The sequence below is a fragment of the Hippocampus bargibanti genome, linkage group LG15, assembly GCF_051943395.1.
Source record: "Hippocampus bargibanti isolate YZ-2025 linkage group LG15, ASM5194339v1, whole genome shotgun sequence".
Classification (NCBI taxonomy): Eukaryota; Metazoa; Chordata; class Actinopteri; order Syngnathiformes; family Syngnathidae; genus Hippocampus; species Hippocampus bargibanti.
Window position 1 is genome coordinate 8,728,506 of NC_142748.1, and position 10,574 is coordinate 8,739,079.

A 10,574-nucleotide genomic window follows, 5' to 3' on the forward strand; every position below is an offset into this window, starting at 1 on the left:
CACGCACAAACAGATGATGTCATTAAAGGTAAAGCACATATGACGTTGTGCGAAATATGCAAAATAACTCAAAATTCATAATTTATTTGGATTCTATTATGTATGAATTGAAGAAGAGGGTGATTCGTGGTTTATATTTGAGTTCAAATGGTGAGTAGTTTTACTTTATTTAAATGTTATTGTGCCGATGACCCTTTTATTTTTGCGTTAGTGGTGTACACTTCCGGGTTAAGTGAACGCCCCCCGAAAAAAACGTGTTCTTATTCTGTGCCTGGAAAGTGTCCTTGAGAGTTTTGTAAAGCGCCTATAAATAAAATTTACTATTATATCATTGTGGCGATATCAGTGTCCTTGAACCCCGGTTGACCCCCCTGAGTAGGTTCATGAGGAAATCCTTTTGAAACGCCACTTTTATTTTATTTATTTCAATTATAGTGAGTGCAAAACAAAACCGGGCGGCGGTGGGGTTCGTGTGACTTTGCTTGTAAACACGCACCCCTTCTCACCCGGGCGCCTTCATTAGCAGTTGAATGGCTGATGAGCTGTCAGGTAACACGTCTTGAAGACGCATGTCAACTTCCTTTAATGTTCTCAGCTACTTGTGGAACATGAAAGGAGGAGGGGGAGGCAGGGGGTCAGTGATGCATCGGACTGGGGCGTCCGGGGGTATATAAGACGCCGCTGGAGATGTGCGTCAAAATCATTGTTATTCCTCTCGTGGACCAACATGCGCTCCCCGCTGTTGCCCGTCCTCCTCCTCCTCCTGCTTCTTCTCCACCAGCAACGCCACCGAACCCGGGCGGTCCACCTGCGGGAGCACGCCCGCGACGCCGTTCACCTGCACGGCGTGTGGGAGCGCGCATCCGCCGCCGGAGGAACCGGAGGTGGAGGTGGAGGAAGCGGCCCCGTCCTGCCCACCTACATGGTCCACCTGTACCGCAACTTCAAGACCAACGCGTCGGATGCGGTGGAGCAAGACGCTGAGAGGAGAGCGGACACAGTCAGGAGTTTGATGGCTAAAGGTAAATTGATCGGAAAAAAAATACTAATTTCAATGACATTCCTGCAAAAGGCGTTGAGTTGAATGCCAGACGGGTAGCTGGGCTGCAATCCACATCCCACTCGGGGTGAGGATCAGCCAGTCTAATTCTCAAAGCAAACCTCTCTCTCGTATTTTTTTTTACTTAAATAGGCCTTGTTGATTGAGCATCTCGCCAGACGCGCCCCCTCCTGCTCAAATCTCTACTACACAAGTCTCCTTAGTTCTTTCACCCCCCCCTGCCTTTTCACACTTGGCCCTGATTAGATTAGAGGCGCAAGGGGGATTTGTTAACTCGGCAGTGGTTCTCATTTCGCTGCGAGGTGTCAAGTGTTTAGACCTATTTGTGGAGGAAATGCACAAAGCCCAACTTGCCGAGATGGAAAATAAATAATGGCCAGCTGGCTGGTTTTGCAGGCTGGGGTGGTTTTTCGGGGCTGTTTGATTTGAGTGGATTAAGTTGATCACGTGATACACAAACGATCACATCTTGAAGATGCCCTTAGATTAATTTGAACCACATCTGAGTAGCTATATTTGAAATATATTATTATTATTATTATTATTATTATTATTATTATTATTATTATACTGCATACCATATTTTATACATTAAATTCAACCTTGTTTTATACATAGTTTTATTTCACGTGACCTGCTTCACGGCCACAATTTATATTTATTTGTCTTTTGAACAACAGGTTTAGTGCTCTTTGGCAAATTCGTCGAGTAAATTTGTTATTTTAATATTTGTCTTATTGATCGATCGAGAAGTAGATGTATTTTCTTTATTTTATTTTGTGTATTTTCTTTATTTTATTTTCACTTTGCTGCTGTGAAATGTAAATTTCTCCACTGTGAGACTAATAAAGGCATATCCAATCCAATCCAATTTGTGCGCCAGACGGCGCTTATTCCGCATCGAACTGATGTAATTGCAGTACACGTATTTGTCCGCCAGACGGCGGAAATTCCCCATTGAATCGATCTTGATGTATTTTCTTAATTTGTCCGCTAGAGGGCGCTTAATCCCCATTGATCTAGATGTCATTTTGTTACAGATGGCGTAAATTCATAACCCAATAACATGATAAAATGTCCACAGAAGTCGCCGCTGTCCCTGAAAGAGTTATTGAAATTAGCAGATCAATTCACTTAATAACAACAGAGGCACTTTACAGTAATCCCCCGTTTTTCCCGGTTATTGGGACAACTATTTTCCCAACACTTTGTTTTCCTGTCTGCTATGAATGCAAAATGGCAATTTAAAAAAAGGGAAACTCCTTCCCCTCGTGTCAACATCGTTCCTTGACATCAAAATGGCACAAAAACAATATTCTGATATTAGACTTGGGTTTGGTGGGAACATACTAACCTTTTAAGTTGTTGTTTTGTATCCGTTTGTCCACCAGAGTTAACCCACAGGGACGGGCTGTGGGCAGCCACCTTTGACCTCCACGCCCTGCGGTCCGACAAGCAGATCCAGGCGGCCGAGCTGAGGATCCGACTTCCGCCAGGCGCCCCCAACACGTCGGTGGCCGTGTACCACCAGCCCGACCCCGAGTGCCAGCGGGCGTCCGACAACTGCCGCGAAGCTCCGCAGCCGGTGGGTCTCCTGGGCCCGTCGTCCTGGATCTCGTCCTCCCGCAACTGGAGGGTCTTCAACATGACCGGCCCGCTCCTCACCTGGCTGCGGCAGAAATCTTCGCTCAGGGTCCGCCGCAAAGGGCCCAGAAAAACCGTGGCGGTGCGCCCGGAGCTTGGCCGGCCGGCCGATCGAGCCTTACTGGTGATTTTCTCACACACCGGGTCCGACCGGAACCCCAAAGCCAAGGCCGGCTTGCTGCACACGGCCGAGCGCTCCAAGTTCTTGAGCCCGGCCGAGATCGGGGGGCCCGCGCGATGGGGCGGCAAGAGGCGCAGGAGCAAGCGAGGTCACAAGGAACAGGCGAGCGCCGCCTCCAACCGAAGTGGCAACGAGTCCCTGTGCCGCAGAGTAGACCTCTATGTGGATTTCAATCAAATCGGATGGGGGTCCTGGATCATCTTCCCCAAAAGGTACAACGCTTACCGCTGCGAGGGAACCTGTCAAGGACCCTTGGGGGCCGACCTCAACCCAACCAATCACGCTTACGTGCAGGTAAGCGAGAATAAAGTCATTTCTGGTCAATCCGTCAATCCCCCACAACATGTCTGCCTGCCTGCCTCTCTTTCCACGTGCAGAGTTTACTGAAACATTACCAGCCCAACCGAGTGTCCTTCCCATGCTGCGCCCCCGTCAAGATGAGCCACCTGAGCATGCTCTACTACGAGAACGGCGAGATGCTCCTGCGCCATCACGAGGACATGATCGTGGAGGAGTGCGGCTGCCAGTGAGCACATCTGAAACCGACTTCAAAATAACACACTCAAGACCGGAAATGGGGGAGCTTTTTTTCTGTCACCGTGTACTGTAAGATAATCTGTAAATTAATGTATATTTATTGTGGATATTAAAAACTGCCATATTTATTTGTATTTTTGCAAAAATTATGTCCCCTTTAACCTTCATTGTGTTGCTCTTGAGATCCTTTCCGAATGTTTTGGCTCTGCCTTGGTAAAACGACATGTTCAAAGTGTTTGTTTACAATGACAATGGTGGAGCGATTACTCAGTGTGACGTGTTGCCACGTCACGACGGAAAGGTCACGAAACAAAAGAGAGAAAAGGGTCATCTTTTCCCGTGAGTGTTCAGGCTTTGCACAATGACTCGTGCGGTTTCAAAACAAAAGCATTTGGGGAGGAGGGAAATCTAGCAAATGCTGTAAGGTTGAGACAACACAGAACTATTGACCAGAATGCCCGGTGAATACATTTCACCGACTAACCACAAAGGTATCATAGGGTCAGAGCTACAGTCAGTAGGCCTAAGACTAAGGTAATATAGAGAAGTGGACCTGCACGCACAGGTAGGATGCATTTAACTCAAGTAGGAAATAATGTTACGGTAAGTAGGACATTTACAATCAGGTTTAAATTCTTTTCCAGGAACAAGAGTATGCGTTTTAGGTTGTGTCGCCATATAATACCATTCATTACATTGTGCAATTTTGACACAAAACAAATGACGATTTTAAGGGGAATACTTCAAATGTTTGAATTTTATTTTGTAACATTACAAAAAAATATTGCTTCTGTTGAGGTCGGTATTGAAAAATAAACGTAAAATAATTTGAAAGTTTTATTTTGTCGGGCTGCCATTATTCTGCGCAATTTTGACGCATACGAATCTGTTTTCCATATGCCAGTACTATCGCCGGCTTTGTTATTATTGTTTTTATGTCGCTTCCGACCTTCCAAATTAAACATGCATGATCGAGCGATTATGCTTTATTACGTTCCTAATTATATTTTCATCCCGATTCGGTGATAATTCGGTTGATTTGTCCTTTCGATTGTGCTAAAAATACCACGCGTCAAATTTGTCCATAGAGGTATCATTACTTACAGAGTAACTTCCGGAACAGGATAGTCACGGTAAACTAATATCTCCTCCTTTTAACTCAAATGTTCGTGCAATACTTGTAATATACTTCTTACGTGTAGCTCATCCTGGATTTAATGACCGCGATCTAATGCCGATTGAACTACTTTCCTCACGATTGTGCAGCAAGTGCAATACGAAATCACGTGTTATTGTAGTTTGTTTACAAGAACACGAGTTTATTGTGATATAAAACTATTCAGCATTGGCCGTGTGTGTTTTATGTGAAACGATCATGCATGTTTAGCGGTAGATAGATATACATTCTGTTGTTATTTATTCCGACAACTCGCTCGGTGGTACATAACAGGTCAATTTTTAACTCCATTCAACGTGAGCTCCCTCTGGCGGTCATTAGTAAAATGCACTTCCGTTTTGGCCGACTCACTTGCAGCATGAATGGTAAACAGTTACAGATTTACCATTTGCAAAGGAAAATAAACAAAGGAGGGAGTGTTCAGGCACTAATAAATGTTGGGTTGCATGGGAAACTAATAATAAATAAGATAAAAATCATATGTATTTAATCAATGTAATTAGAATCTTCCAAATCAAATATGTGGCTTGAAAATTACCCATATCAAACATGAGAGGTATCAAACATGATATTTTCTGTGACGTATAATTACATGGAACGTGATTTGCTATAGGCACATCACAAAATGGCCGAGGCGGTGGTAAACGTGGCGAGGCGAGTCAATGCAACCGTTGAGGAAGGAAAAGATCACCTGGGTACGTTCCGTTTTTTTTTGCTCAGTGTTGCAAAATAAATTTTCCTATTTGGACTTATACGCTACACTTTTTTGCTCTCCTTCCGCCAGACCTGTCCAATTGCAAGCTCATCTCATTCCCAGAAGGCGTTTTCAAAGTTCTCAGCAGCGTGTCGGAGAACATCCGGGTCATCACCCTGGCGGATAATGAGATGAAGACCCTTAGCAGCAAGTTTTTTTCCACCTTCACTCAACTGAGAGGTTCCCAATTTACAGTCACACGTCACTGAGCAGTAGGACCTTTGATTGACAGCTTAAAATAAGGGGGGGAAATATATATATTTTCAGAACTGGACTTGCACGGAAACTTTCTTAGCAAATTGCCTGACTCGTTGGAGGAAATGAAGCACTTGACCAGCATCAACTTGGCCAATAATAAATTCTCGGAGTTCCCTGAGAAGCTCACGCAAATTTCCACATTGGAGCGGATCAACCTCGAAGGGAACAGCATTACTGGTAACGGGCAATTTATGACACATTGGCTCGTTCAAAAAACACATAACTTTGGATTTGTGTGCGTTAGCTTAATCTTAACTGGTTACCGGCATCATTATAGACAGGCTAGCAAATAGCCAATAACAATACTGACATGTGTACATTCTTTATCCTCCGCGGAGAATACTCACAAAAATCTGATCTCACAGATATGCCAGTGGACAAGTTGTCGGCCATGCCGGCGCTGAAATGGCTCAACGTGCTGTCGAACCCCCTGGATGGAAACACTCAAGCTGCTCTCACGTCGCCGCTCAAATTTGACATTTTATCCCAAAAGGAGTTGTGAGAAATATCGTCATCTGTATGTCACTTGCCTTAAAAAATAAATAAAGAGGGGCCTTTGTATTACAAAAATTGCATCCAGTGTCAGAAGAAACAATATCCTCCTCCATTGTGATATTTTTTCCTGCTCTGAATTCATCAAAACATATTTATGACTTTTGGTTTTATAAAAGTATTTTCTTTCTCCAATTTAACCTTTTCATGTTGTTATTTTTTACTGGTTTGGACTTTCAAGGTAGAAACACATATTACAGTTTCTTTTAATAGTATTTTACAAATGATCTATTTTACAAATAATCTGTAAAATAGTTAAAAAGTGCTTTAAAAAAAGTTGTTTTCTAGACTTGGAACTGATTAAGATTTTTTTACATTGATTATAGTGGAAAGTGCAGTTTCGGTTTTGGAACAAAACGCTGTTAGAACAGGTTTCTGGAAGGAATTATGGTCAATATGGTAAGAATCATCTTTATCACTGGATGCGCATGCAAATTATATCAAAACTTTGATTTCAAAAGATTGAGCTCTGCAATGTGAAAGCGGTTATCAAACGGTTGCAGCAAAACCTCCCGAGACGGGCAAAAGACGGCTAATCCGACCTGTTAATTGGTTTACCGCTCACGCATGCGTCGGAAGGAAGCAAAGTGCGCGCCATCTGTTTTTGGCGTCTCAAAAGCTTCCCGGCTCGTCAATAACCTCCAAAAGTACCAAGCTCGCCCGCCGAGGCCTGAAAAAATTGCCTATCCGCGTCAGAACTTTCGACTCCGTTAGCGGAGCAGGAAATAAAACGCGGCGGGAGCTTCATCGCCATGAGTTTCAACACTGAGGCGAGAGGACAACCCAACACGGTTGGCTACAGGCTCTTTTTTAGTAAGGATTTTCGTCAATCGGCGCATGTTTTTCTTGTTCTTTTCAAAAATTAAATACTTTACACAGAGAACGCAGAGGGCCGATATATATCTCCCTTCCACGACATTCCCATTTATGCAGATGAATCCCAGGTGAGTGGCAAATTTTTAACTCTTGACCCCAGTTCAGGTCAAATTTGTGCCAAAATGACATTTGAATTGCATTGGATTAGCCTTGATTAATCTCACAGTGGATACATTTACATTTAACAGCAATAAAGTGATGAAACGAAGAGGAAAGGAAGAAGTAGAAAAAAACAATACAGGAGCTGCTGTAAAGGCAGCCACTCGCTCGGAGCTATCTTCAAGTCAAAAAAGTAAAATAACAAAAGAATATGACAACGCAAAGACACGGTCATTCAATATTAAGCACTTTCTGCACCCTCTTTGTTACATGACGCAGAAAGAAAACACAAAAACAAAAAAGGCTGCCTACTCGGGCGCCATCTTGGACTTTATATATATATACCTGACGAGACTTAAAGGAAATGCGAGGAGCCGTGTTGATTGGTGACGATGACGGTCGGCTGTGAACACTCCCACAGTGGCGCAGCCCGCCCACCCAAGATCTCATTGCATCGGATTTACGCCGCGCAGCAAGAAAAAAATATGATTTAGATGTTTTTTTTTTTTTTTTCAGAATGTATTTCACGCCGTTGTGGAAGTTCCCAAGTGGACCAACGCAAAGATGGAGGTACCGTACTATCCATAATCTTTATAATAATAATAATACATTTCATTTATAAGCGCCTTATGTCATGTTAACTCTATCATGATAAGGGTGTTTGTTTTTTTTTTTCAGATTGCGACCAAAGACGCCCTCAATCCTCTGAAACAGGACGTCAAGTACGGGAATCTGCGCTATGTGGCAAACGTGTTCCCGCATAAAGGCTACATCTGGAATTACGGAGCCATCCCACAGGTATGCTCCCAAAATATCATTTCTCAATATAACTTAACACGTAGCCGTCAATTAAAACGCAACAAAAAAAAAAAAAAAGGAAAAAAATGTTTTTAGGGTTGTCAAGATTTTTTTTCTGATGACATCAAAAGAAAAAAAGCTACACATTTTTAACTGTCATTAAGTGTCGTGCAATTAGGCTACTATTAATTTTTACAATGAATTTAAATATGACTAAATACATATTTAAATCATATTAAATCATCATATTCAACGTAAATAAATCACATTTTTGTTTATTAGGGGTGTGCTAACTATTGCATATCTAATATTAATTTGTATGATGAATTTCTAATATTCTGAATAAATAACTAATATTAAAATATTATTTTGACTCATATTCAGCACAATTAAGTGATAATGTTAATTTTCTCTTATTTTTATTTGGACATTTTATATTAAGTTATATAATGAATTTCTAATATGAATAATTAGTCATATTAAAATATTATTTTGACTCATATTCAGCACCAATATGGTACAATATTTATTTTACTTTAATGTTGACATTTTCTATTCATTTGTATAATGAATTTTTAATATTATGAATAAATAACGAATATTAAAATATTATTTTGACTCATATTCAGCACAAACAAGTTACAATGTTTATTTTGTTTTATGTTTATTTGGACATTTTCTATTTGTATGATGATTTTATAAGATTAGGGATAAATTAGTAATATTATTTTGACTAATATTCAGCACAAATAAATTACAAGATTTTATTTTAATTTTGACATTTTCTATTAATTTGTATGAAGAATTTCTAATATTATGAATAAATAACAAATATTAAAGTATTATTTGTACTCATATTCAGCATAAATAAATCTCAATGAATATTTTAATTTAATTTAATGTAATTTTTATTTGGAAATTTTCACTCAAGGGGATGCTAACTATTGCATGTTCGTCTTGCCATAGACATGGGAGGACCCCAACCACCAGGACAGCGACACGGGTTGCTGCGGGGACAACGACCCCATTGACATATGCGACATCGGCGACAAGGTACAAAAAGTCGCACGACACGTTGGATAGGTGGTTTCGATCTCGCCGTTGTACTACAAACGCGAGGTAGGTGTGCGCCGCAGGGGAAGTGATCAGAGTGAAAGTCCTGGGCACCCTGGCGCTCATCGACGAGGGCGAAACTGACTGGAAGGTCATCGTCATCAACGCCGATGACCCCGAGGCTGCACTTTTTAACGGTACGTGTGAGCGTTTGGTGAAGTGGCTCACGGCGATTGGCGACCAATCCCCCCCCCCCCTCCCAGACATCGACGATGTTGGACGACTCAAACCGGGCTACCTGGAGGCCACGTTGGACTGGTTCAAGAGATATAAAGTCCCTGACGGGAAGGCCGAAAATCAATTTGCCTTTAACGGACACTTCAAGGGCAGGGTAAAAAGTTGTAAATTATAGCGCTTTCAAGTGAAGCTTCCCCCCTCTCCACCCCCCCCTTTGCCAGTAATTGCCTGTCGTGCCTGGTAGGACTTTGCCATCGAGACGGTGAAGAGCACTCATCAGTTCTGGAAAGATCTCATCGCACAGAAGACCGACGCTGTCGAGTTAAACTGGTGAGCTCCGCGCAGTGCTTGAATGCCTCGAAATTTATTCGGGAATTGAAAATATGACGTAGAATGCCATTTCCGATTTTTTTTTTCATGCATGGGTGCCGATAAAGCGCTGGCCATGGCCTCTGGCGTTTTTTTCCTTTCCACAACGGGGAAGCATTTCCCTAATTTCCATCTTAGCGCTTTATTACTACTTCAGCTGTTGTTAAAGCGCCATATAAATCAATGTACGTATCGTATTTTGTCCAGCTGCCCCCATTTCAAGCTCATATAACTCCACATGCATATAATTTAGGAATTAACTTTTTTTCTGATGAATATTGCATACATTTTATATCTGTTTTTTTTCCCCAGCATGAACACAAGCATCTCCGAGAGTCCATTTTGTTGCTCCGCCGAAGATGCCGCCACAGTGGTTGATTCAGTAAGTTGGCTAACAATAATTAGCAAATTTATTAGATATACTGTAAATAGTTGCATGTATTTCCTCATAAGCGCTCTTGGACCGTTTGCAGGTTGGTCCTTATGGAGCCGCGGAGCCCATTCCCGCTTCTGGTGTGTATCAAATTGAAATATTCACTTTCTCCTGTGGATTTTCTTTATTTTCTTTGTTTCTTATTTTTCAGTTGACAAATGGTTCTACTACGATAAGTAAAGAAGAGACTTCCATTGACATTTTGTGGAGATTTCATGATGGTCAATACAGAAATAAAATGACATTGAATCACATTATGTGTGCAATTGTTGATCTAATAGCGGTTTTTTTAAATAAATAAATAATTGTGTAGCTCCGAAGTTAGAATTCGACGTCTACATCAAATGCATCTTAATGGATGGATTTTATTGGCAACCGGTCGCTTTTTAACCACTTCTGTGAGTTAAGTTCTCGTCGCCATTTTTATGAACCGGAATCGCATACCAGCCTGACTTTCTGCAATTTTTTTCCATTTAATTTTATTGTATATTAATAAACAAATAATATTTCAATATTATTATTACTCATATTCAGCACAAATAAATC

General features: G+C 41.6%; 3 protein-coding genes across 10 annotated transcripts; all 3 read left to right on the forward strand.

The window, feature by feature from the left end:
• Positions 1 to 722: 722 nt before the first annotated feature.
• ndr2 (nodal-related 2) lies at positions 723 to 3,650 on the forward strand. Its single transcript, XM_089014996.1, has 3 exons — positions 723 to 1,022; positions 2,452 to 3,179; positions 3,263 to 3,650. The coding sequence occupies exons 1-3, from the start codon at positions 728 to 730 to the stop codon at positions 3,413 to 3,415; spliced, it is 1,176 nt and encodes a 391-aa protein (XP_088871122.1). The 5' UTR covers positions 723 to 727; the 3' UTR covers positions 3,416 to 3,650.
• A 189-nt stretch (positions 3,651 to 3,839) lies between these two features.
• Positions 3,840 to 6,307, forward strand: lrrc20 (leucine rich repeat containing 20). Of its 4 annotated transcripts, none has more exons than XM_089015009.1 (5): positions 3,840 to 3,987; positions 5,213 to 5,294; positions 5,384 to 5,533; positions 5,621 to 5,788; positions 5,977 to 6,305. In XM_089015009.1, exons 2-5 carry the CDS (start codon positions 5,225 to 5,227, stop codon positions 6,111 to 6,113), a joined length of 525 nt encoding a protein of 174 aa, XP_088871135.1. In that variant the 5' UTR covers positions 3,840 to 3,987; positions 5,213 to 5,224; the 3' UTR covers positions 6,114 to 6,305. The 4 variants fall into 4 exon arrangements, with proteins under 4 accessions (XP_088871135.1, XP_088871132.1, XP_088871134.1 ...); XM_089015006.1 differs by having other exon boundaries at positions 3,888 to 4,025; positions 5,977 to 6,307; XM_089015008.1 differs by lacking the exon at positions 3,840 to 3,987 and adding an exon at positions 4,150 to 4,555.
• Positions 6,308 to 6,466: 159 nt separating this feature from the next.
• ppa1a (inorganic pyrophosphatase 1a) lies at positions 6,467 to 10,331 on the forward strand. Of its 5 annotated transcripts, none has more exons than XM_089015003.1 (11): positions 6,467 to 6,976; positions 7,043 to 7,107; positions 7,655 to 7,708; positions 7,817 to 7,936; positions 8,903 to 8,989; positions 9,060 to 9,380; positions 9,471 to 9,556; positions 9,908 to 9,977; positions 10,069 to 10,108; positions 10,180 to 10,221; positions 10,256 to 10,282. In XM_089015003.1, the coding sequence occupies exons 1-10, from the start codon at positions 6,916 to 6,918 to the stop codon at positions 10,206 to 10,208; spliced, it is 933 nt and encodes a 310-aa protein (XP_088871129.1). In that variant the 5' UTR covers positions 6,467 to 6,915; the 3' UTR covers positions 10,209 to 10,221; positions 10,256 to 10,282. The 5 variants fall into 5 exon arrangements, with proteins under 5 accessions (XP_088871129.1, XP_088871128.1, XP_088871126.1 ...); XM_089015001.1 differs by having other exon boundaries at positions 6,474 to 6,976; positions 9,060 to 9,186; positions 9,253 to 9,380; positions 10,069 to 10,221; XM_089015004.1 differs by having other exon boundaries at positions 6,481 to 6,976; positions 9,060 to 9,186; positions 9,253 to 9,380; positions 10,180 to 10,282.
• Positions 10,332 to 10,574: the final 243 nt, after the last annotated feature.

Bases quoted from the DNA above. Each gene is read 5' to 3' on its own strand.
- ndr2 (XM_089014996.1), top strand. From the start codon at position 728: ATGCGCTCCCCGCTGTTGCCCGTCCTCCTCCTCCTCCTGCTTCTTCTC. The intron at 1,023-2,451 runs GTAAATTGATCG...TTTGTCCACCAG, and splicing joins CAGGAGTTTGATGGCTAAAG to AGTTAACCCACAGGGACGGG. The intron at 3,180-3,262 runs GTAAGCGAGAAT...TTCCACGTGCAG, and splicing joins CCAATCACGCTTACGTGCAG to AGTTTACTGAAACATTACCA.
- lrrc20 (XM_089015006.1), top strand. From the start codon at position 3,993: ATGCATTTAACTCAAGTAGGAAATAATGTTACG. The intron at 5,295-5,383 runs GTACGTTCCGTT...TCCTTCCGCCAG, and splicing joins GGAAGGAAAAGATCACCTGG to ACCTGTCCAATTGCAAGCTC. The intron at 5,534-5,620 runs GTTCCCAATTTA...ATATATTTTCAG, and splicing joins CACCTTCACTCAACTGAGAG to AACTGGACTTGCACGGAAAC.
- ppa1a (XM_089015000.1), top strand. From the start codon at position 6,916: ATGAGTTTCAACACTGAGGCGAGAGGACAACCCAACACGGTTGGCTAC. The intron at 7,709-7,816 runs GTACCGTACTAT...TTTTTTTTTCAG, and splicing joins GGACCAACGCAAAGATGGAG to ATTGCGACCAAAGACGCCCT. The intron at 7,937-8,902 runs GTATGCTCCCAA...GTCTTGCCATAG, and splicing joins ATTACGGAGCCATCCCACAG to ACATGGGAGGACCCCAACCA.